The 23542-nt window shown below is 48.1% G+C and overlaps 2 protein-coding genes across 9 annotated transcripts in view; one reads left to right on the top strand and one right to left on the bottom strand.

The window, feature by feature from the left end:
• The first annotated feature begins 69 nt into the window (after window positions 1-69).
• Window positions 70-10169, top strand: SNN (stannin). 3 transcript variants are annotated; one of them, XM_077141794.1, is made up of 3 exons: window positions 158-216; window positions 6794-7137; window positions 7810-10169. In XM_077141794.1, exons 2-3 carry the CDS (start codon window positions 6886-6888, stop codon window positions 7819-7821), a joined length of 264 nt encoding a protein of 87 aa, XP_076997909.1. In that variant the 5' UTR covers window positions 158-216; window positions 6794-6885; the 3' UTR covers window positions 7822-10169. The 3 variants fall into 3 exon arrangements, with proteins under 3 accessions (XP_076997908.1, XP_076997909.1, XP_076997907.1); XM_077141793.1 differs by lacking the exons at window positions 158-216; window positions 7810-10169 and adding an exon at window positions 70-145 and having other exon boundaries at window positions 6794-7716; XM_077141792.1 differs by lacking the exon at window positions 7810-10169 and having other exon boundaries at window positions 6794-7716.
• Window positions 10083-23542, bottom strand: part of TXNDC11 (thioredoxin domain containing 11) — a 116037-nt gene continuing 102577 nt past the window's right edge. For 5 of the 6 annotated variants that reach the window (XM_077141784.1, XM_077141785.1, XM_077141788.1 and 2 more), the window contains 2 exons: window positions 16380-16460; window positions 10083-10828 (listed from right to left, as the gene is read on the bottom strand). In XM_077141784.1, coding sequence (XP_076997899.1) covers window positions 10186-10828; window positions 16380-16460 — 724 coding nt within the window. In that variant the 3' untranslated portion in view covers window positions 10083-10185. Of the gene's footprint in view, window positions 10829-10950; window positions 11062-16379; window positions 16461-23542 lie in introns of all 6 variants that reach the window. The other variant, XM_077141786.1, reaches the window with a different exon arrangement.

Below are 23542 nucleotides of genomic sequence, written 5' to 3'. Positions count from 1 at the left end.
GCGCACGTGACCCCGCCCCGGCCGGCCCCCCGCGCCCCCCACCTACGCGGTCTCTCATTGGCCGCTCCTGGCGGGCCCCGCCCCCTGGAGGGCGGAGCCACAGGCGTCCCCACCCGCCGCAGCGCGAGGCTCCTGCGTCCGGACGGTGCGCGGCGGCCGGGCCCGGGCGGCGGGGCTGCTGCGGGGCGAGCGGGCCGGGCTGCGGGCGGCGCCATGGTGAGCGGGGCCGGGCCGGGCCGGGGCCTCGCAGGACGGGAAGGGACGGCCCCGACGAGGTGGGGGCGCGGAGGGCTGGGCGGGGCGCCTCTGCCGCGGGCTGGGGGTCTCGGCGGCGGGGGAAGGGCGGCGCAGGCGGGGGCGCGGCTTGGGGAGGAGGGTCTGTTACGGGGGCCGCGCCTGCGGGCGGGGGCTCTTTGTCCGCTGCTCTGCGGCGAGATCGGGACAAAGGCGGCGGCGGGGGGCGGAGGCCGCTTTGCGGGAAGCGGTGGCCCCCCCACCAGCGCCGGCACCCCCCCCACCCCCCGCACCGCGGCCCGCGACTGCGCGCCCCGTGCCGGCCACGGGACTCCCCGGGACACTAAGGGATTTTTCCGAATCCCAGGGGAGGCGGTGGGTTTGGCTGCCTGCAGCTTTGTCAGGAAGGCTCTGGAGGGGTGGGGGCCCGGGCTGCGTCTGGCGCCCATTTCGCGGGTGGGGAAACTGAGGCCGGGCCGTAGCGTTGGGCGCCCGGTTCTGTCGGCCCTGAGTGCGCGGCGTGGGCATGACCGGGTCTCGTGGTGAGCACTCTGTCCCGGTCCCTCCCCCGCCTCAGGGCATTTGGGTTGCCTCTCCAGCTGCCGCCCCCTGAGCAGAGCCTCCTCCCCTCTCGAGCCCTGCTCTGCCCCTCCGGGGAATGGGGGAGATAGCAGCGTCGTCTTGCTGGGGTAAATGAGAGGGTGCGTGGAGCGCGCCTGGCACCGCGCCTGCACGTCGCCCGCGCTCGGCACGCGGGAGCTGCCTGGGTGCTTGTCATCTCTGCACCCAGCATCGAGCCCTCGACCCAGGTCACCCAGCCCGTCTCTACGGGGGTGAGAACTGGGGTTCACTAGTCTCCTGGTTCCTCAGGCACGGGAGGGTGGGGTCACACTATGACATTTTAGAGTCAGGGTGGAAATCTTGGCATTCCTGAGCCGGGTTGCTTTGGGTTGCAATCCTTGCGCAGCTACTTTTGTGCTGTGTGACCTTGGGTAGTTGACATAATGTCTCTGAACTACTGATGCTTTATTTGCAAAGTGGGAATCATAATAACTCTAGGGTGGTTTTGAAGCTGAAAAGAGACAATCAGTGTGAAGCAGTCAACTGGGCATTTGGCAACTTTTGCCAGCAGGCACCTACTGTTATTACCAAAGTTGCTTGGCCAAGTGGGCCCACCCGAGGGCACCTGGAGAGAGTGAGCAGCAATGGCTCCCAGGGGGAGGCATGGGCCTGGGCTGCAGGACACCCCAGGTGACCTTGGGGCAGTCCCTGCATCTCTGTGGGCCTCAGCTTCCTCTTCTCTCACAGGGGAACAGGGGGGTTCTGGGGCATGTTTCCTCTTCTGGAGGCTTGGGGTGTGCTGGCACAGCTCCAGCCTACAGTGCTGGCCCTGGCCCCTGTTCTTGGTCCTGGCTCTCGGAGGGCAGGTTCCCGGGGGATGGATCCTTGTGCCCCAGGAACCAGCTCGGAGTGGACGCCCTATGTGTGCCCTGCGTGTGCCCAGTGGTGCCTTGTGTTGCCTGCAATCCTCTTTTCCTGGCCAGGGACAGGAAGCATTTTTGGTCTGTGACCCGCGGTGGCCTGAAGAGGCTGAGCGGGTTGTGCTGGCATGCTTGGTGGTCAGCATTTTTGGGAGGTGGGATGTGGGGGTGAGACTGGGGAGAACGTGGCTCAGCTGCTGGAGCTAATGATGGAAGCCGGGGCTGGGGAGGGCTGGTCCCTGTACACAGGGCAGACCCCTGGCCTCCCTCAGGGAGCCCCCAAAGGTGGAGGCTGCAGGGTGAGGTGGCAAGCTGGTGCCCGGCTGAGCCCTGTGACACTTGTGATGTGCCTGGTTAAGTGAGCAGGTGGCAGCGTGTCCCTGGGGAAGGGACTGTTGTGGCATCAGGCCTGGGCCAGGCTTTGTGCCCTCCTGGGGGTTCGCCGAGGGCTTGCTGTCCTCCTGGGGCACCCAGAGAGGTGTGCCCCGTGTAGGCAAACCCGGTGGCCCCGCGGATTTTCACGTTGCTTTTCAGTTCTCATCCTCTCCCTGGCCCAGTGGGTAGGCTCAGGGACACATTCCCATTTTGCACATGGAGAAACTGAGGCCATGAGGAGCAGCCTGCCAGGGCCTTGGAACTGGCTGTGGCTCCACTGGGCTTTGAGCGTATGGAGTGGCCTGTGCAGGGGGTTAAGGCTTTGTTTGGGGGTCCCATGAAGAGGCAGGGGTAACTGGGGAACCCCCCAGGTTGGAGGAGACCTAGAGGAGAAGCTGTGGGCCTCTGAGGGAGAGCAAGGCAATGGGAGAGCCCTGCCCTCAGTTCACTGGTAGCTGAGGCTGGGACTGTCCTTTGGAACCCATTGGTGGGCTCCCAAGACTGGTGCACGAGCCTGGCCTCTGACAGCTGTGTGTTTGCACCTGACCCTGTCTCTGTTTGCCAAGCCGCTGCCCACTCCGAGCCTTGGGAACTGGATACTGCAGTGTTAGTAGTTAGGACCTGCTGCCTGGTGGGCAGTTGGGGGGCTTCAGGAGAGACCAAGGGCAGTGACGTTCCTACCTGAGCTGGCCAGGGTCATTGTCACTGCTCTTCATCTTGTGCTAATCCAGGGGACACTGCGTGTCTTTAGCTGACCGCCTTGGAGGGGTTTGGGGAACCATTGGGTGGGGCCTCTGCTTGGGAGCTTGCTTTCCCAGGAATGGCAGAGAGAGGCAGGAGTGCAGGTATGTGGGCAGGGCAGGAGGGGGCAGGGGGATGGGGGGGTCACCAGTGTTCCCTGTGTGTTTGGGGCGACCCAGGTTGCCCTGGGCTTTGAGTTCCAGGCTTTGCCTTGACTGAGACCCCGCCAAAGAGATGCTGTGGGAGGCGGGAGAGCTTGTCTGTGTCCTGCCCCTGTGCTGACCCTGAGACCTCAGCCCCAGGCTGGGGACACTGCCTGGGGCATCCCGGGCTAGCCTGGCCGCTCTGCACTTGGAAGACCCCCTGCTTTGCTCCGCTCAGACCCACTTATGGCTCATATGCCACCCTGCCGCTTTCTAGCTCTTCACCCTTGGATAATATAGTAAAACTCCCTGAGCCTCCGTTTTCTCATCTGTAAAGTGGGGGTGGTAGCGGTGAGTAGAGTTAGCCGAAGGCTTGCTGGGAGTATGAAATGATTGCAGTGAGTAAATGTGAGAGCTTTTGATGCTGATTCAGAGGTGGCCCAGGTTTCCCACATGCCGTCCTAGGCCTCTGCCCAGCCCAGGCAGTCCCCTCCTACTGCCCTGAGACCCCCCTGTCCTATGGGCTCTGCTGGGGCAGGGTGGGGATCAGCTGGCCTCCAGGAGACTCTGTCTAGAGAGGGGCCTGAAGGAGGTGGCAGAGCAGCAGGTGTGTGGGGTCCAGTTCAGCGGCTCAGAGGGGCCGGCCCACCCATGGGCGTCAGGCCACCTTCTCCCTGCACCGCCTCCCAGCTGTCCCCCGTGGGCTCCTGCCCCTGCGCCCATGCAGGCTGCAGTTTCCTCGAGTCTGCTGGGAACAGACGTGGGGGGCCTGTGCTCAGGGTCCTGGAGGGAGCGCAGAGATTTAGGTAGTAAAATGAGGTTGGGCAAGGGACGGAGAGTGAGGGAAAGAGGGGCGTCTGGGCCAGGCATCCCCAAAGAGAAAGTCCAGAGTGTAGAACGGAGCCAGTCAGGGGACAATCAGGGAAGGACATTCTGGACAGCGGGGATAGCAAGTGCTGAGGCCGGAGTGGGGAGAGGGTGGGGGAGTGGCTGGGTGTGCAGAGGGCAGAGGGGTTGGGAGTTTGCATTTTATTCTGATGCCCAGGAAGCCCCCAGGGGTGGCCAGTGTTTTGAAAGATCAGTTCTCGGGAAATAGCATGAGGGAGGAATAAACAAATGAGTTCCTGGGAGGGCCAGGCCCTAGGGGCCACCTGCCCTGCCTGCAGCAGGGCTCCCCTCCCGGCTCTGCCCACTCCTCCAGCCTGGGGCGGGGGCAGCACACATGGCTTTGGGGTCCCCAGTTCTCTCAGTAGGTCCCTTGAGCCCGGGGTTGCCTGTGCCTCAGTTTCCTCATCAGTCTTGGGCCACTGGTTTCCCCTGCCCGTCTTCCATGCCGTTGGATTCCCCCTGGACTTGTGGGTGTCTCCCAGGCATCTGAGCTAGCTTTGGCCTGGGGTCCTCTGCTAGGTCATACTGCCATTGTTTGATATCCTACTTCCTGCCCAGGAACACCCCCCCAAATCCACACACTTCCCCTTCCAAATTGCTTCTAGTTTGCCTTCCTGTCCAGAAGCCAGGTGAGAGAGCAGGCACCCAGCAGCCTGTGTGTGTGGGGGTGGGGGGGCAGGGGGCAGGCACCCAGCAGGCTGTGTGTGTGTGGGGGGGGGTGGGGCAGGGGGCAGGCACCCAGCAGGCTGTGTGTGTGTGTGGGGGGCAGGGGGCAGGCACCCAGCAGGCTGTGTGTGTGTGTGTGTGTGTGTGTGTGTGTGTGTGTGTGTGTGTGTGTGTGTGTGTGTGTGTGTGTGGCAGGGGGTTACCGGTGCCGACAGGAGAGGCCAAGCTGGCTTGAGCTGGGAGCTGCCCTGACGGTGGCAGGGGAGAGGCCAGGATGAGCTGTGGCACCTGAGGGAACACATGGTCTGCTGGGGAAGGTGGTGCCAACCAGATGGCCACGCTCCAGCCCCCAGGGTGCCCGCTGAGGCCCTTGGAGGGAGGTGCCCAGAGGCTCCCCGGTGGGATGAGGTTTAAGCTGGCGTCGGTGGGCAGGGGCGCTCCAGCTCGCCTGCTTACAGCTTGGGCTGGGTCGCCGTTTTGTGGTGGGCTGCCCTGTGCCTTGTAAGATGTGTCCCAGCATCCTGGCCTCTGCTTAGTAGAGGCCAGTAGCACCCCTTTATCCCTGCAGTTGTGACAACAAAAATGTCTCCAGCCACTGCCCAGTGTCCCCAGGGGGCACAGTCTCCTCTATGGAGAACTCCAAATTAGGTGGAGGGTGAGGGGAGCAGAGCATCATATAAAGGCCTGGTGGGGGCAAGGGAGTAGGGCCTGGGGGCAGTAGGGCCCCATCGGGTCCTGAGGTCACCGTGAGGCCTTGTCTCTGAGTGCAATGGCCGCTGGCCCCGCCTGAGTGGACCTGGGGGCCCATCAAGCCCGATGGCTGCAGCTTGGGCCCTGGGGTTGGAACACAGGGGGCAGGCTCGACGGGTAACTGCCCCTTCCTCCCCCAGGGTCCCTCTGCAAACATGCGGCAGGGTGGCCCACAGGAATCTGCAGAGCTTTCCCAGGGCCTGATCCCTGGGCAGACTGCGGGCCTTTGACCTTCAGGCCAGCCAGGCCTCTGGGGGCCTGCATCCCGAGCTGTCCCCATCCCCACTGGGGTGTAGTCACTGTCACCTGCCCCGAGTGTGGATGGGCAGCAGGCATAAGGCGTGCCGGGAGCCTTCCGCCTGCGCTTTCAGCCCCACCCAGCCATGTTGGCTTGGGCCAGGCCCTGGGAGTAGGGGAACCTGCTGAGGCTGCCTGGCTGTCCGCAGCCAGGGGAGGCTTACCCCGGTGCCGCCAGGTGGAGGGAGGTGTCCGAGGTTCGTCCCCTCCCAGCCCCTGCCCCGGCCACTGGCCCCTGTCCAGTTCTCCAGCCCTCCCCAGCAGGCCTGCGCCCGCCCCAGGAGCCTTGGCAGCCACTGTCCCCTGCCAGGAGCGCCCATCCCCAGGGTCTGGCTCTGCCTTCCTGCAGGTACCCACCTGTGTCACCTCTGCACCAGCGTCACTTCCCCGTCAGCATTGCGTCACCCTGCTCCGTATGTCCCTGGCATGCCGTCCCCCATTCCTAGTGACATTTTGGCACTGACCCCATCGTGGCCTGGCCCCCCACACCAGGCCCTGTAAGGGCAGGAGCTGGGTCTGTCCCCCCTCCCTTGCACCTCCCCCACCCCTCCTGCCTCCATCTACCTGGTCTCGCTGCCTCTGGGCCTCCGTCCGAGCCCCACAGGCATGCCAGCTGCTGTACCAGGCACCTCCCCGGGCTGACTGTGGTTCCCTGCTGGGCAAAGGCTGTTGTCCGTGGCACCCTCTCACAGGTGTTGCAGAAGGACCCGGGTGACATATGATTGTCCCTTGCCTTTTTGCAGGAGGGGCTGATATTCTGCTTCTGAATCCCTCAGCTGTGGTCATCACCAGGCCACAGGCTCCTTTGAGTCACTGAGTGGTGACTTGAACGCCTACCATGTGGGGGTAGGGTGGGGCTTCCAGAATGTAACCTTGCAGCAGGACCCTCGGCTGCAGTGGGGCTGTTACAGTGTCTGTCCTACCTGCACTGCGGGCCCTGGGGCTGCGGGGTGGGGTTGAGGTCTGGTAGTGGAGGCACTTAGTACGAAATGGATGCTGGCTGGAGGGAGCAAAGAGAAAGCTGGCAACTCTGGGAAACAAGGAGAAATAACCCAAGCCAGCCGGCTGGCTGTGTATTTTTCACTAGGATGGGAGCAGGACAGTTAGGCTTAAGAAGTGATTAAAAATGGATCCCATGGAAGGGCCACCTGGGACCTGTGATCAGCCAGGGTCCCCAGCTGAATCCCCGGTTCAGCCTCACTTCACTTTGTCTTTCAGGATTCTTGTGTCCAGCCTGAGTTCCAGCCCCATTGAGCCGGCCGCCCCCAAGCGCTTCCTGCTGTGGAAGCCCCCCTGCCCAAGCGCTGACCATGTCCATTATGGACCACAGCCCCACCACGGGAGTGGTCACAGTCATCGTCATCCTCATCGCCATCGCTGCCCTGGGCGCCTTGATCTTGGGCTGCTGGTGCTACCTGCGGCTCCAGCACATCGGCCAGTCGGAGGATGAGGAGAGCATCGTGGGGGATGGCGAGACCAAGGAGCCCTTCCTGTTGGTGCAGTATTCAGCCAAGGGACCATGTGTGGAGAGAAAGGCCAAGCTGACCCCCAACGGCCCGGAGGTTCGCGGCTGAGCAGGGATGCAGGGGTTCCTGGTCCTGTTTGCAGCTAGCCGAGAGGCGACAGGAAGGCTGGAACCACCCTGGCAGGCTGCTGACCGAGAGGAGGGCTGGTGACTCGCTGGCATGGCCTCAGTGGGCTTCGTCATCGCATGCACTGACTCCCGGGGCCCTAAGCCTGGACTCGCTGGCCCCGGGCACCCCCTTGGCCTCCTGGCGGGGCTGCCCATTGCAGGCAGTGGGCAGGCTGACCCTGCAGGGGCTCCCGGCCCTGTAGCGCTTTTGTTACTTGAATGTTTAGCTGAGCCTGTTTTTTGATGGAGCTACTACTGTAATGCGTGAACTAACTAACCTGTGAACTGTAAATAGGCCCCCAGCAGCACGTGCTTATGCCTTTTTGCTGAGTTTGAAGAAATTATCATCTGGAACACATGGAACTGGTTGGATGACATCAGTACTAAGGATGAGCTGATTCAGGATGGCGGAGGAGGGGCTTAGACTCGGAAGGCCCATGCTGCACCTGGCAGGGGTTTCTAATATGTCTCCATATATATATATATATGTAAAGGAAGAGAAATGTCACTCTTAAGTCTCATGGCTGACTAGTTGGGGCACTCTGGTGATTTCTGCTTGGTCTGCAATGGATAGAACTGTGCCCCTCTCTTCTTTCTCTAGATTCGGTTGTGAAGTGTCTGTTCCTGTGGATAGTGGAATTATTGCAAGGAAGCTACCGGAGGTGCTTGGGAGCTGGTGAAGGACATGTCCAGGCACGAGTCCCGAGGCCTGTCAGGCATCCTGGTAGCAGAGCAGTTTTTGCCCGTTTAGTCTCACGCATGCTGAGTACCGCCCTGTTCTCCCACCCCCGCAGGCTTCACTGTCATCACTCTGGTCCTCAGAGAAACACCAGAGCCCACGGCGGCCACTGAAACCCACCTGTCCCAGGAGGGAGAAAAAGTTGTGGTTTTTTTGTTTGGTATTTAATCATTTCTGCACTGGAGGGGTAAAGGGGGGAGTGTCGAGTGTTGTCTTCTTTGCTTTCCTCTTCCCCTTTCACAAGTTCTCTTCCTTCCCCCTCAGATTACCACCTGCAGGTCACTGCAGACTGTGAGCAGGCCCCCGGGCTGGCAGAGGGTCACCGTGCAGGAAGGCCTCCCTGTCCACATGGAAGCCACCAGGTTGTCCTTGCCAGCTGCTTAGTGAGCTACAAGGGGGGGGCCAGGGACTTCCAGGTTGAGGACAGGGTTTTTGCAAAGATGATGGATTGGTGGCTCTTGGTCCCCTTGGTGCTTCAGCAGCCTGAATCTCTGAAATGTCCCTCGTGTACACATCAGCTTGCTTAGATTTTTTATTTTTATTAAAATTTTTTTTTTGTTTGCATGGGCAGGCACCGGGTATCAAACTCGGGTCTCTGGCATGGCAGGAGAGAATTCTGTTACTGAGCCACCAGCGCACTGCCCTCACCCACTTGGATTTTAAATCCCGGCCCTGTAAGTGCATTCTCACCTGTCATGTTTAAAGCATGACCTGCGTGGGCATCCTCAGCCATCTGCGGGCCAGTGCTGGCTCACCCGTGGGGCACTGACCCCTAACGTTAAGACCACCTGCCGCCCTCTAAGCTCTGCTTTCCTGATCAGGCTGAAGGCATCTGCTCTAGCCTCACCCAAGTCTCCTCAAAAGAGTATGTTGCACTTATCTACCTTTCAGAACCTGAAGGTGGAGCTGTATTTATTTCAAAGCAGTATACACCTAAGGGGGGGACAAACATTAATAGCTTGGGCAGGAAGAAGGGGTAACTAATTAGGCAGTAATAAATACTGCAGGTGGGCTCGGGGGGAACCCCTGGAAAGCAGCTGGGCTTTCAGTCCAGGACAGGAAATGCCTCTGGCTCCTCGCTGGGGGCGGTCCCTTGAGGAAGAGCCGGTGGTATGACAGTTAAGAGGTCAGCAAAAGCCCTTGTAGGTTGGGTGGGCAGGGGACGCGGTGGGGGGTCGGGTGGGTCCAGGCACAGATCACGGCTAGGAGGGAGACAGAGTTCTACTGACTGGGAGATGGGGAAGGCCATCTTTGATTTTAGCAGGAGGCTCACAGAATGTGAATGTGCAGGGGTGAATGTTAGAAAAGGCTGAGTGAGATTTTGGTCTCTTCCTCTTGCACTTCCAACTTCCAAAATACCTCTACTTTCACTGCTACGTAAGCCTAGCTGGTTTTGCTTTCAGCCTAAGACCCAAGTAATCCAGGACCAACTGGGATTTGCATTTTCAGTCTCTGAGCCTGACCCCTGAAACTGACCGATGCTTGATTTTTATCTTTACCCTGAGGTTTTTACCATGCCGGCAGAGTTTGTTTTGAAATGTATTGAGCTTTGCTTTCTTATCAATTTCACTTCTTAGGGATTTTTTATTTATCCCACTCCCTGGTGGCACGGACTAACTATATCTCTGCAGTTTAGATAAGGCCCCTGGACGAGTTGGCAGTGCAGGGGGCAGAGTCTGGCACAGTGGGTCACTGGTGGAGCTTCCTGGGAAGACAATGAAAATGCCTGTAGAGCTGGTCAGTGACCATATAATAACCCTTACTGTCCGTATTTATCAGCAGCTACTTTTTTTTTTAGTGTAGATACCAGAGCCGCACACTCAAAAGGCTTAGTAAGTTATGACCTCTCATTGAATTCACTCTGAATAGCTCAACTGTTTGTTACGTTCAAGTTTTCTGAATAGTCAAGGAATTAACCTTTCATCCTTCCCAGCATCTCAGAAGTAACAGCAGAGGAGTGGGGAGGGAACTTTGTGACACTGAGCCACTACCATAGGGACTGATTTTTCAGACAAACCTTCAAATGGACTGTGCTACTGTTTTTGTCTCAAAGCTACCAAGTTTGTGCAATAAGTGGAAGGGATGTCATCCCTTTTCAATAAAGGCTAAATGACATTCAAGCTGATTTTCTAGACCACTGAGAAAATCTTTATTTACAATAAATTTCAATAAAATTTGCATAAATATATTCCCAATGTACAGTTTTCACCTCTGATTTCTTCATGTCATTTTAAACGTTTAGTCTGTCCTGTTCTCGTTATTCCTTTCGGCTGCCAGTGTGGAGCTGGCGTTGGAAGGTGGAGGGGTGCTGCTGGGTACCCGGTGGGCAACTGGGGCCTCAGGGTGGTCAGAGTGTACCTCTGTTGGGGGAGTGAGCGTCCTAGCTCCATCCTTGCCTTCCAGCTTCCTCTCCATGGTGGCCACCAGAATCTTGAGCCACGTGTTCTCAGTCAGAAGGTTCTCCGAGGCATCGGCCAGCTCCTGGAGCTTGCGGGCCACCTCCTCGAGCTCTCCAGTTTTCTGCTCGTACAGGGCCTGCAGCTGCTCACTGTGCAGCTGGAGCAGGCGGTGCTGCTTCTCCAGGGTCTGCTTCTGCCGCAGCAGCCGGTGCTCATCCCTGCGGGCGCTAGAGAGCTGGGCCTCCACCTGCACTTGTGCTCGGTGAAGGGTGCTGATTTCCACTCTCAGTTTCTGAATCTCTCTCTCCAAATGAGAGATGTGGCCCTGCTGTAAGACTGCCTCGCTCCGAAGACACTGTTTGGTAAGGGGGTTAGCTGAGTTCTGGGGAACGGACACAGGGTCTGAGTGATGCAGAACGAATCTCAGCAGGTTTGGAAGGCTGATGGGAAGGTCTTCGGGGTATTTCACACTTAGGTCTTTTCTGAAGAGAAAGGAAAAAGAACAAGAGATGAGAGTTACATCCACATTTAGTCCAACCAGACTGCCACAGAAAGGCTGTTTACATCTTAATGAGAAAAAAAGCATTCTGAGGATTTTACTTACTGAAAGTTATCCATGAAATGTTATCTGGGTAAGAAATTTTCTACAAAGCCAAGGATGCTCCATCTGCTTGTTCCATAATTAAGATGGCTTATCCAAGATGCGTTTCTATTCCTGAGGACAAGGAGTTCAGTGTCTGTCTAAAACTTTCCAAGAGATAAGAGTTCCCAGGCCAAAGCCCAATGCCAGTGACGGAGGGCAGTAGGAGTGTGCAGGCCGGGCCGCCCCCCCACTGGAGCCACTTGTGGCCATCAGCAGTGCTTGGCAAACAAGGAACATCCTGGCTTCTTTAGCAAGCATTTATCACACCTTTCCTACTTTATGGTTATTATCATTGTCAAAGGTTTATCTAAATAACACACTTTTCAACAGAGAACTTAAATAAATGCACTCTACCAATTAGGTCTTAGAGAAAGGCTCCTTTTTCTCAGTTTTAAGGTTGGCTATTTGTTAATCTAACAACATAATTGGCTATAATCAATATGGGAATGCATAAATAAATCAACTTGTAAGTTAAGTTTAAATAAGAAAGAATATTTTTTCTAGAATCTTCACCCAAGGAGTGGAGATCTTTTTATCATCAAGTCTGGGGTGAACTACTGGTGTCTCATAGGAAGAGGCCAGGGAGGCTGCTCAACATCCCACAGTGAACAGGACAGTCCCCACCACAGAGAATGAGCTGGCTCACAATGCCAGTGGTGCTGATGGGGAGAAACCCTGGCTTAAGAGTTTGGTAGTGTTCTAATTAATTTCTATATACCAAATTCTCCCTTAAAAATTATACCTCAGATTCAAGCTTAAATGCATACTGAGTTGCTTAAACGTATACTAAAATGCATACTAATTCAGAGATGCTTTGATATTTTATTGTCATATATACTCATCCATGTGAAAACATGAACTTTTAAAACCAAGTATTTTTAGTGTGTTCAGTGCCGCCTGCTGCCCACCTGGCACCCCATGTCTCAGCTGGGATTGAAAGGCAAGGAACCCACAGGAGGCCACACAGGCAGCTAGCCCGGCACACCTGGGGTTCTTTGGCCCTGCAGCTGTGTTCCTTTGGTCCTGCAGCACAGGTCATTAGCAAGAGTGACCCTTTCCCCCCCATCTTTTCCCATCATAAAGAGCTGTTCAATTCAAGGTTTGCTTTTCAAAAAATAATTAAATGTCACTTTTACGTAAGTATTTCTAAAAACAAGGGGGCAAGAGTTCCCTTTGAAGGCCTCAGAGTACAGGACAGCACAAGGCAAATAAAATGACTTTGCATTAATTACTTTGTAAAATCTAAGAGGGGAAACCCAGTCTTTCCACCTACTCAGATGTGGCTAAGTGGGTAGGGGATGGTTGCAGTGTGAGCCACAGTGAATGACACAGTAAAATTGGGATGCTTCATATCTTAAATTTGTTCTGTGCCATTGGAGCTGAGGCTAGCGACCTGCTGGCCATGCCAGAGAGCCCTGGGTTCTGTCCCCGCCTCAGCGCCGGTTTGCTGTGTGCCCCAGTGCAGCGTGTTCTCGGCGGCCCTGCCTATGAGGAATGCAGCGCTGGAGAGAGACGCTCACAGCCCTGGGCAGGTGCTCCAGCATGAACTGTTCTCTTCACGCCCTTCCAGATCTAACAGGTGTGGTTCTACACCCTTGGGCTGGCCCTGCAGTCCTCTGGCTCCCGTGTACTTCTGTCCCTAAAAATGTGTTGTCGGAAGAGTAGGGGATATGAGTGGTCAGTAGGGAGCACCCTTCACCTTTTCATAAAATTATTCAATGGACATTCGCATCTTGCACCTCATCCTCTCCTAAACTCTTTCAATACAAAATAACTGTCAGCCCTTTGCAGAGGTCAGGGTCCACAGGAACAAAGAGAAAGTGCAAGTTACTAAAATAATTCTTAGCCAGCAGTTACAATGAAACATAAAATATCAGTTTCAGACTTTGGGACTTCATCCAGCTCATCACTGAAAGTGTGCTTTTTGCTAAATTCCTGATTTAGAAAATCACTTTTTAAACTTTTCATTGACTTTTCTGACAACCCAAAATTCAACCACAAACATATATACCTGTGCACACACAAACCGGTCTTCATAAATCAGAACCACCAGCTTTATGCATGAGGTGGACCAACAGAGCTGGATCTCATCTGCCTTAAGTACTGAAGGAACAGAAGTCACCCAGAACCCCTGGCTGCCCAGGGCCAAATTGCAAGGAAGGTGGGCACTATTTGTGCCTGCAGAGAAGTGATTCCTCTCTTCTCCTTAACTGCTTTATCTGTAAAATGGGGACACAAGAATTTCCCGTACTTCACAGGGTAGTTGTTACGGACTAAATGAGGGAAATAAATGTTAGCTTAAACACACACACACACACACACACAAAACACAATTTGAATTATCCTTAGAAAACCCACAAGAAACCACTAATTCAAAGCTTGCATACGCCTCTGTCCCCTACGCAACAAAGCTAGCAGCCAAATGCTTGAGAAAAACGAAAGTTCTCACTGTTTGACTCTCTAAATTTACTAAGAGCACGTTTATGTACCTTGAGCATATAAAAAGTCAGAAATAAAAAGTGATGACTAGTAGCCATGTTTCTTGAGGATGACTGAATAATGATAAAGCTTTCACAATGTGACTTTCACAATTGTGAAAACCTTGTGTCTGATGCTCCTTTTATCTACCTTGTCAACAAATGAGTAGAACATATGGAATAAAAATAAATAATAGGGGGAACAAATGCTAAAATAAATTTAGTTTGAAATGCTAGTGATCAATGAAAGCGAGGGGTAAGGGGTATGGTAGGTACATTCTTTTTTTTTTCTTTTCTTTTTCTATTGTCTTTTTATTTCTTTTTCTAATTAATCCAAATGTTCTAAGAAATGATGAATATGCAACTAAGTGATGATATTGTGAATTACTGATTATATATGTTGATGTTTTATTTGGTTTGTTAATTTTTTAAATTAATAAATAAATTTAAAAAAAAAGTGATGAAACGGGTGTTTTGTTCCAAAGAAGGGCTCAACTACTGAGAGGGCTAGAGCTGTCCCTTTAAGGAAGTAAGATTGTTCACCAGGGCCCACACCCCAGAGTCTCAGAGGCTGTGCTCCCTGCCTTCCCACACCCTACTCCTTGCCTTTCTGATCCCAGGACTGGGCCTGAGCAACTGTATTTGGACATGTCACAAAGAGTGCCTGCTGCACCCGGAAGGGTGGCTGGACATCCAGGGCGCTGTCTACTGCCTGGGGCAGGACGAGGCTCAGGTCACACATCATAGCAGAGCACAGGCTCTTTCATTTGGTTTCTCTTCTTGATTGTAAAACAAGACTTGCTCACTGTAAACAATTTGCCAAGGATGTAAAAAACATACAAGCAGTATCCCCCCAATCACCGTACTCCCTATTCGTCCAAGGTAACTGCAATTGACATTTCCCCTTGTGTGTAATTTTTAACCCAGTGCATGCAATATCATTGGTACTATATCACAGTGCATTTCAAAGTCTTTCAGCTAAAAATAACATTAGCATGCAAATTCTGAAAAAGGTCTCATCCCATGTTATCAAGCAGCCCTTTTCATTTCTTCTTTTGTGAGACGGCAGCTCATATCCATGGTCCACTGACCTTCTGGGTAAGTCAAATGTTCATTTTGGACCAGCTAATGATTTGCTTACTTCACTTCTGACAATGACTGAATTTGGGAAATACGAAAATTACCATGTTAATGTATAGAAACAGGCAATAACACTTCAATTTTTATTTTTTTTGTATGGGCAGACTTTGGGAATCGAACCTGGGTCTCCGGCATGGCAGGCAAGAATTCTACCACTGAGCCACCGCTGCACCGCCCAACACTTTGATTTACTAGGCTCCTTCCTTTAAAAGAGGATTGAACCTTTCCAATTGAAGGAAAATAGTAAGGGGTTGCAGCAACTGCCCAACATGGTATGTGGAGCATGACTCATCTCCATGTCTGCCACCAGGCAGCTTGTAAATGAACGTTGCCCCATTCAGACTCAGGCTTCCATACAAACAACCGTGCCAATCTCTTCCCTGGCTGTCTGTCTGTCCCTCTCACTGTATATCCATTCACTCCAGTTGCTAGGAACTTCATGCAAAAGCATGTGCTGGGTGCTATGACTTTAATATCACTTTTGAAAATCTATTTTAAACTATGCTGGGAATTCTAAAATTACCCTTCTTTAAACTAAATGCCCAATCTTTGTCCTACGCAGATTAAATTGCTAGTGTTACTGTCCACGATTCCTTGACTATGAGGCAATTTAAACACTTCTTAGAAAGAAAAAGGCTCATCACGACACAGCAGGGAATAGGGTGAGTCACATTCTGTTTTTAGTGCGTGATTTGACAAGACCCTACTATCACAGGAAGTATTCCAGCAAAAATTCTTTGTCTGAGATAAAGAGCAAAAACCAAGGAAATGACTTGATATAGGAAGGAAGCATATCCTAGTGAAATATGAAAAACACAGCAGTGGCTGCAATGAACAGTAAAAGTGAATACAGGAAATTAAAACAACAAATGTCACATATGTGAGTTGGAGACCTAGCTAAAATAACCCTGTGAATGCTTTTCCCTGTTAAGAAGATACTGCCAAAGCAATGTGACTGGATCCCCAACAGTACTTATACTTGTAAAAAAAAAAAAAAAAAAAAAAAAGGAAATCTGGTTTATTAAGCTTCAAAGGGACAAGAGTTCCTTTTCTGCCAAAACATTGGCAACCACATTCACTAACTGCAAATTCTGCTTCCCTTGGCTAATATCCCATCCCTGCTTGCTAGGGCTTTCAGGGTAGCTTCTATAATAACTGAACTTGGAAACCCACTTAGACAATTATGGATGTACATTATGGATCATGCTGCACAATCCTGCAGCATTCATCAAGTCTGTACACCAGGGAGAAAGCTCCTTTTCAAGACTCCCCGAATCTTAGGAAGAACAGCGCAGAGGTTAAGAATGCCTCCATTTCCTTCTCGCACATGGGGTGAGGTGGTGGTTTTGAGGACTAAAGGAGATACCATGCATATGAAAAGCCTGAGCAGGCAGGGCCTGGCACCCCTGAAGGAGCAACAGATGAGCTGTTAATTGTCTCCATATAAACGGCAGCGATCCTTTCCAGCCGATCTCTGCATCACTGTGTACTCATGTCGGCCATGACAGCTGAGTTCTGAAGGCCACAGTAAGGTTCATGCAAGAAACAGATTTGGGAAAGGGCAGGCTTCTTACAAAAACTCAACACCATCTAGGACATTCTGACACCAGAGCCCTTTTACCCTTTGTCCCTAACAGCACATTTTTTTGAACAATACATTTCACTCAGAGTGGTTTAGTAATAACTATCATGATTTACACTTCACATCTATGAAGTTTTCAGACCTCAATAAGAGGGCTCTATTTGTGCAATAATGAAAAAATCCTGCCTTACCTGTTGCAGGGAAAAAATAAGACAGTAGGAAGACGGTCAACCATAAATTCCCAAGGAAGATCATTCTGAGCAACATCAATCCTGTCAAAGGCAAAGAGAAAGAGCACAAAAAAGTAAAAGATCAGCCAAAGAAACCCCAACTGAAAGAACGTTCTCCGACAGGTGAAGGCCAGGAGGATTTTCTGTGGCTGATGTTGCCCGGCCCCTTCTCGAAACTTCCAGGACATGCAATATCCCTGTCAGCGTCCTGAGCGGTAACAGGTTGTCCTGCAATAAGGCACTTCCAAAAAATGCCTCATGCACCTAGTAGGATTTGAGCAAAGATTTCACTCATTGAATTAACTCTGGAAAAAGAAATGAACTCATTATGTCTTGAGCAACACACGCCAAGCCTCTCTGAATATGGAAGAAAATTGGAAAAGGAAAAGTATACTCCATTTTATATTTTGTAAATTTGGGCAGAGGCCCTCGAAAATATATGTGTGTATTTTTTTTTTTTTTACCAGATTTTAGATTAATTTTCTAATACAGAAAATTACGTCAGTACTAAGTCATGCAATCTGTTCTCGATTACTCTCCAATTAACTGCAATTGCTCTCGGTGGTTTACCCTCCAGCAGCTGGCACTGAGCTGGGCATGCAACAAGGCTCCCCAGTACTTGCTGATGAACAATGCAACAGCAAAAGCCTTCTCAGGAGAAAGGGCAAGCACATATCCTCGTGGAAGGGCTGCACGGTCAAGTGGCTCCAAGAGTATCAGTGTTCACAGTCAATATAAAAGACAGAAATGTTTTGCATCATTAACTTAACATAGGTTTTCAGAAAGTATAATTGGGAATTGAGTGGGTGGGGGTCAGTGCCAGGTATTTGTCTAAAAGGATGAAATTCACTTAAAAAAACTGGCACAACCAAATTAAACTGATTTTCCACAGCTTTACTAACAAAATGATACTCCTCACGGGGACTGCCTACTTACAACATTAAATGTTTCCATTTTTTAAACAAGTAATATTGAACACTATATTCTTTCTATAATAACACTTCTTTCCCCCTCCTGATTTTTACTTTGAAGAAAGACCAAACTTTAAAATTGAAAGAAAATGATCATAAAAATCCACCCACAATTTCATTTTGCCAGTCAGAACCTTCATTCTGGAATTCTCATTCAGGCTTGGTATATAGGCTTACGTATTTTTAACAACTGTAATCAATAGCTCATACTCCATCATTCTCAACTAATTGTATGAAAAGCATTATTTTAATGGGTGGACAAAATTCCATCAAATGCCCAACCATAATTTACTTAACTATTTCCATCCTGTTGGATTCAGATAATCCTATTATGACTAGCTCATGCATTTCTGGGATTCCTATTTCCTTCATTCCCTAAAGTGAAAATAACCGTGTCAAAAATGTATAATCATTTTTGTGATTTTTTTCCAAATGCTTTCCCAAAAGGGTTATACCAATTTACTAATTATATTAGCTACAAATAACTGTGCAAATTTCACTTTATTTTATCCACACAAAATTCTGCCACTTACATTGTTGTTAATTTAATCAGCACAAATGATACTTTGTTAATGTTTCAATTCACATTTATAAGATTATAATTTCCTTACTTGTTTATTCTCTCCTCATAGGAAAAACCAGTTCATCTCCTCTGTTCACACTGGGACCCTTCCCAAATGTTTGTTAAATCATTTAAATTTCAGAGGGTCTGAAGTATAACTGCCTTATTTTGAATCCTGGCTTCCTCACTTGCAGGCTGTGTGACTCTGTCTAATCTCCCTGTGCCTCAGTTTCCTCATCAGTAAAAAGTGGGTGATAATCACACCTGCTTCACAGAGTACTGTGAGGAAGTCAGATAATATGTATATATATTAAAAAAAAATCTCTTGGGTCTTGCCTGCCATGCTGGAGACCCGGGTTCAATTTCCGGTGCGTGTCCATGCAAAAAAAAAAAAAAGAAAAATCTCCTGGCATAGCAACTGCTCAAATTTAGCCCTTACTATTTATAACATTCATAACAAGTGAAATATATATTCTGTAAAATATAGTTATTGTCCAATCTTTAGTCTGTTTTATTTTTTCATTACACACTTTTCTAGCGGAATCTATTCTCTTTCGTTATTTTTTCCCACTGCTTCTACTTTGGAAAGTTTCCATCTATGAATGGAACTAGAAAATCCAATATTCTATATCTTCTACCTTTTCGGTGATTTGATCTTTCATATTTAATTTATCAGGATTTTTTGGGGGGATGAGAAGATACAGCTTAAATCTAAATAAGTTCTTCCCTAAAACTGCCTACTACCTCAAGATTCTTTGATTGATGTTTATTTTTTCCCTAAAAAATTATTAAATTTTTTTTATTAATTAAAGAAAAAAAAGAAATTAACCCAACATTTAGAAATCATTCCATTATACATATGCAATCAGTAATTCTTAACATCCTCACATAGATGCATGATCATCATTTCTCAGTACATTTGCATCGGTTTAGAAGAACTAGCAACATAACCGAAGAAGATATAGAATGTTAATATAGAGAAAAAAATAAAAGTAATAATAGTAAAATCAAAACAAAACAAAACAAAACAAAACAAAAACCTATAGCTCAGATGCAGCTTCATTCAGTGTTTTAACATGATTACTTTACACTTGGTATTATTGTGCTGTCCATTTTTGAGTTTTTGTATCTAGTCCTGTTACACCATCTGTATCCCTTCAACTCCAATTACCCATTATCTTACCCTGTTTCTACCTCCTGCTGGACTCTGTTACCAAGGACATATTCCAAATTTATTCTCGAATGTCTGTTCACATCAGTGGGACCATACAGTATTTGTCCTTTAGTTTTTGGCTAGACTCACTCAGCATAATGTTCTCTAGGTCCATCCATGTTATTACATGCTTCACAAGTTTATCCTGTCTTAAAGCTGCATAGTATTCCATCGTATGTATACACCACAGTTTGTTTAGCCACTCTTCTGTTGATGGAGATTTCGGCTGTTTCCATCTCTTTGCAATTGTAAATAGCGCTGCTATAAACATTGGTGTGCAAATGTCCGTTTGTGTCTTTGCCCTTAAGTCCTTTGAGTAGATACCCAGCAATGGTATTGCTGGGTCGTATGGCAATTCTATATTCAGCTTTTTGAGGAACCGCCAAACTGCCTTCCACAGTGGTTGCACCATTTGACATTCCCACCAACAGTGGATAAGTGTGCCTCTTTCTCCGCATCCTCTCCAGCACTTGTCATTTTCTGTTTTGTTGATAATGGCCATTCTGGTGGGTGTGAGATGATATCTCATTGTGGTTTTGATTTGCATTTCTCTAATGGCCAGGGACATTGAGCATCTCTTCATGTGCCTTTTGGCCATTTGTATTTCCTCTTCTGAGAGGTGTCTGTTCAAGTCTTTTTCCCATTTTATAATTGGGTTGGCTGTCTTTTTGTTGTTTAGTTGGACAATCTCTTTATAAATTCTGGATACTAGACCTTTATCTGATATGTCATTTCCAAATATTGTCTCCCATTGTGTAGGCTGTCTTTCTACTTTCTTGATGAAGTTCTTTGATGCACAAAAGTGTTTAATTCTGAGGAGCTCCCATTTATTTATTTCTTTCTTCAGTGCTCTTGCTTTAGGTTTAAGGTCCATAAAACCGCCTCCAATTGTAAGTTTCATAAGATATCTCCCTACATTTTCCTCTGTTTTATGGTCTTAGACCTAATGTTTAGATCTTTGATCCATTTTGAGTTAACTTTTGTATAGGGTGTGAGATATGGGTCTTCTTTCATTCTTTTGCATATGGATATCCAGTTCTCTAGGCACCATTTATTGAAGAGACTGTTCTGTCCCAGGTGAGTTGGCTTGACTGCCTTATCAAAGATCAAATGTCCATAGATGAGAGGGTCTATATCTGAGCACTCTATTCGATTCCATTCATCGATATATCTATCTTTATGCCAATACCATGCTGTTTTGACCACTGTGGCTTCATAATATGCCTTAAAGTCAGGCAGCGCGAGACCTCCAGCTTCATTTTTTTTCCTCAAGATACTTTTAGCAATTCGGGGCACCCTGCCCTTCCAGATAAATTTGCTTATTGGTTTTTCTATTTCTGAAAAATAAGTTGTTGGGATTTTGATTGGTATTGCATTGAATCTGTAAATCAATTTAGGTAGGATTGACATCTTAACTATATTTAGTCTTCCAATCCATGAACACGGTATGCCCTTCCATCTATTTAGGTCTTCTGTGATTTCTTTTAACAGTTTTTTGTAGTTTTCTTTATACAGGTTTTTTGTCTCTTTAGTCAAATTTATTCCTAGGTATTTTATTCTTTTAGTTGCAATTGTAAATGGGATTCGTTTCTTGATGTCCCCCTCAGCTTGTTCATTACTAGTGTATAGAAATGCTACAGATGTTTGAATGTTGATCTTGTAACCTGCTACTTTGCTGTACTCATTTATTAGCTCTAGTAGTTTTGTTGTGGATTTTTCTGGGTTTTCGACATATAGTATCATATCGTCTGCAAACAGTGCTAGTTTTACTTCTTTCTTTCCAATTTTGATGCCTTGTATTTCTTTTTCTTGTCTAATTGCTCTGGCTAGAACCTCCAACACAATGTTGAATAATAGTGGTGATAGTGGACATCCTTGTCTTGTTCCTGATCTTAGGGGGAAAGTTTTCAATTTTTCCCCATTGAGGATGATATTAGCTGTGGGTTTTTCATATATTCCCTCTATCATTTGAAGGAAGTTCCCTTGTATTCCTATCCTTTGAAGTGTTTTCAACAGGAAAGGATGTTGAATCTTGTCAAATGCCTTCTCTGCATCAACTGAGATGATCATGTGATTTTTCTGCTTTGATTTGTTGATATGGTGTATTACATTAATTGATTTTCTTATGTTGAACCATCCTTGCATACCTGGGATGAATCCTACTTGGTCATGATGTATAATTCTTTTAATGTGTTGTTGGATTCGATTTGCTAGAATTTTGTTGAGGATTTTTGCATGTATATTCATTAGAGAGATTGGTCTGTAGTTTTCTTTTTTTGTAATATCTTTGCCTGGTTTTGGTATGAGGGTGATGTTGGCTTCATAGAATGAATTAGGTAGCTTTCCCTCCACTTCGATTTTTTTGAAGAGTTTGAGGAGAGTTGGTACTAATTCTTTCTAGGAATGTTTGGTAGAATTCACATGTGAAGCCATCTGGTCCTGGACTTTTCTTTTTAGGAAGCTTTTGAATGACTGATTCAATTTCTTTACTTGTGATTGGTTTGCTGAGGTCATCTATTTCTTCTTGAGTCAAAGTTGTTTGTTCATGTCTTTCCAGGAACTGGTCCATTTCATCTAAATTGTTGTATTTATTAGCGTAAAGTACCCTGTTATTACCTCCTTTATTTCTGTGAGGTCAGTAGTTATGTCTCCTCTTCCATTTCTGATCTTATTTATTTGCATCCTCTCTCTTCTTCTTTTTGTCAATCTTGCTAAGGGCCCATCAATCTTATTGATTTTCTCATAGAACCAACTTCTGGGTTATTGATTTTCTCTATTGTTTTCATGTTTTCAATTTCATTTATTTCTGCTCTAATCTTTGTTATTTCTTTCCTTTTGCTTGCTTTGGGTTTAGTTTGCTGTTCTTTCTCCAGTTCTTCCAAGTGGACAGTTAATTCCTGAATTTTTGCCTTTTCTTCTTTTCTGATATAGGCATTTAGGGCAATTAAATTTCCCTCTTAGCACTGCCTCTGCTGCTTCCCATAAGTTTTGATATGTTGTGTTTTCATTTTCATTCGCCTCGAGGTATTTACTAATTTCTCTTGCAATTTCCTCTTTGATCCACTCGTTGTTTAAGAGTGTGTTGTTGAGCCTCCAGGTATTTGTGAATTTTCTGGCACTCTGCCTTTTATTGATTTCCAACTTCATTCCTTTATGATCCGAGAAAGTGTTGTGTATAATTTCAACCTTTAAAATTTGTTAAGACTTGCTTTGTGACCCAGCATATGGTCTATCTTTGAGAATGATCCATGAGCACTTGAGAAAAAGGTGTATCCTGCTGTTGTGGGATGTAATGTCCTATAAATGTCTGTTAAGTCTAGCTCATTTATAGTAATGTTCAGATTCTCTATTTCTTTATTGATCCTTTGTCTATATATTCTGTCCATTGATGAGAGTGGTGAATTGAAGTCTCCAACTATTATGGTATATGTGTCTATTTCCCTTTTCAGTGTTTGCAGTGTATTCCTCACATATTTGGGGCATTCCGGTTCAGTGCATGAATATTTATGATTGTTATGTCTTCTTGTTTAATTGTTCCTTTTATTAGTAGATAGTGTCCTTCTTTGTCTCTTTTAACTGTTTTACATTTGAAGTCAAATTTGTTGGATATTAATATAGCTACTCCTGCTCTTTTCTGGTTATTTGCATGAAATATCTTTTCCCAACCTTTCACTTTCAACCTATGTTTATCTTTGGGTCTAAGATGTGTTTCCTGTAGACAGCATATAGAAGGATCCTGTTTTTTAATCCATTCTGCCAGTCTATATCTTTTGATTGGGGAATTCAGTCCATTAACATTTAGTGTTATTACTGTTTGGATAATATTTTCCTCTACCATTTTGTCTTTTGTATTATGTACATCATATCTGATTTTCCTTCTTTCTACACTCTTCTACATACCTCTCTCTTCTGTCTTTTCGTATCTGACTCTAGTGCTCCCTTTAGTATTTCTTACAGAGCTGGTCTCTTGGTCACAAATTCTCTCAGTGACTTTTTGTCTGAGAATGTTTTAATTTCTCCCTCATTTTTGAAGGACAATTTTGCTGGATATAGGAGTCTTGGTTGGCAGTTTTTCTCTTTTAGTAATTTAAGTATATCATCCCACTGTCTTCTAGCTTCCATGGTTTCTGCTGAGAAATCTACACATAGTCTTATTGGGTTTCCCTTGTCTGTGATGGATTGTTTTTCTCTTGCTGCTTTCAAGATCCTCTCTTTCTCTTTGACCTCTGACATTCTAACTAGTAAGTGTCTTGGAGAATGCCTATTTGGGTCTATTCTCTTTGGGGTGTGCTGTACTTCTTGGATCTGTAATTTTAGGTCTTTCATAGGAGTTGGGAGATTTTCAGTGATAATTTCTTCAATTAGTTTTTCTCCTCCT

Source organism: Tamandua tetradactyla, chromosome 23, assembly GCF_023851605.1.
Source record: "Tamandua tetradactyla isolate mTamTet1 chromosome 23, mTamTet1.pri, whole genome shotgun sequence".
Lineage (NCBI taxonomy): Eukaryota > Metazoa > Chordata > Mammalia > Pilosa > Myrmecophagidae > Tamandua > Tamandua tetradactyla.
This window is presented reverse-complemented; position numbering and strand designations above follow the sequence as displayed.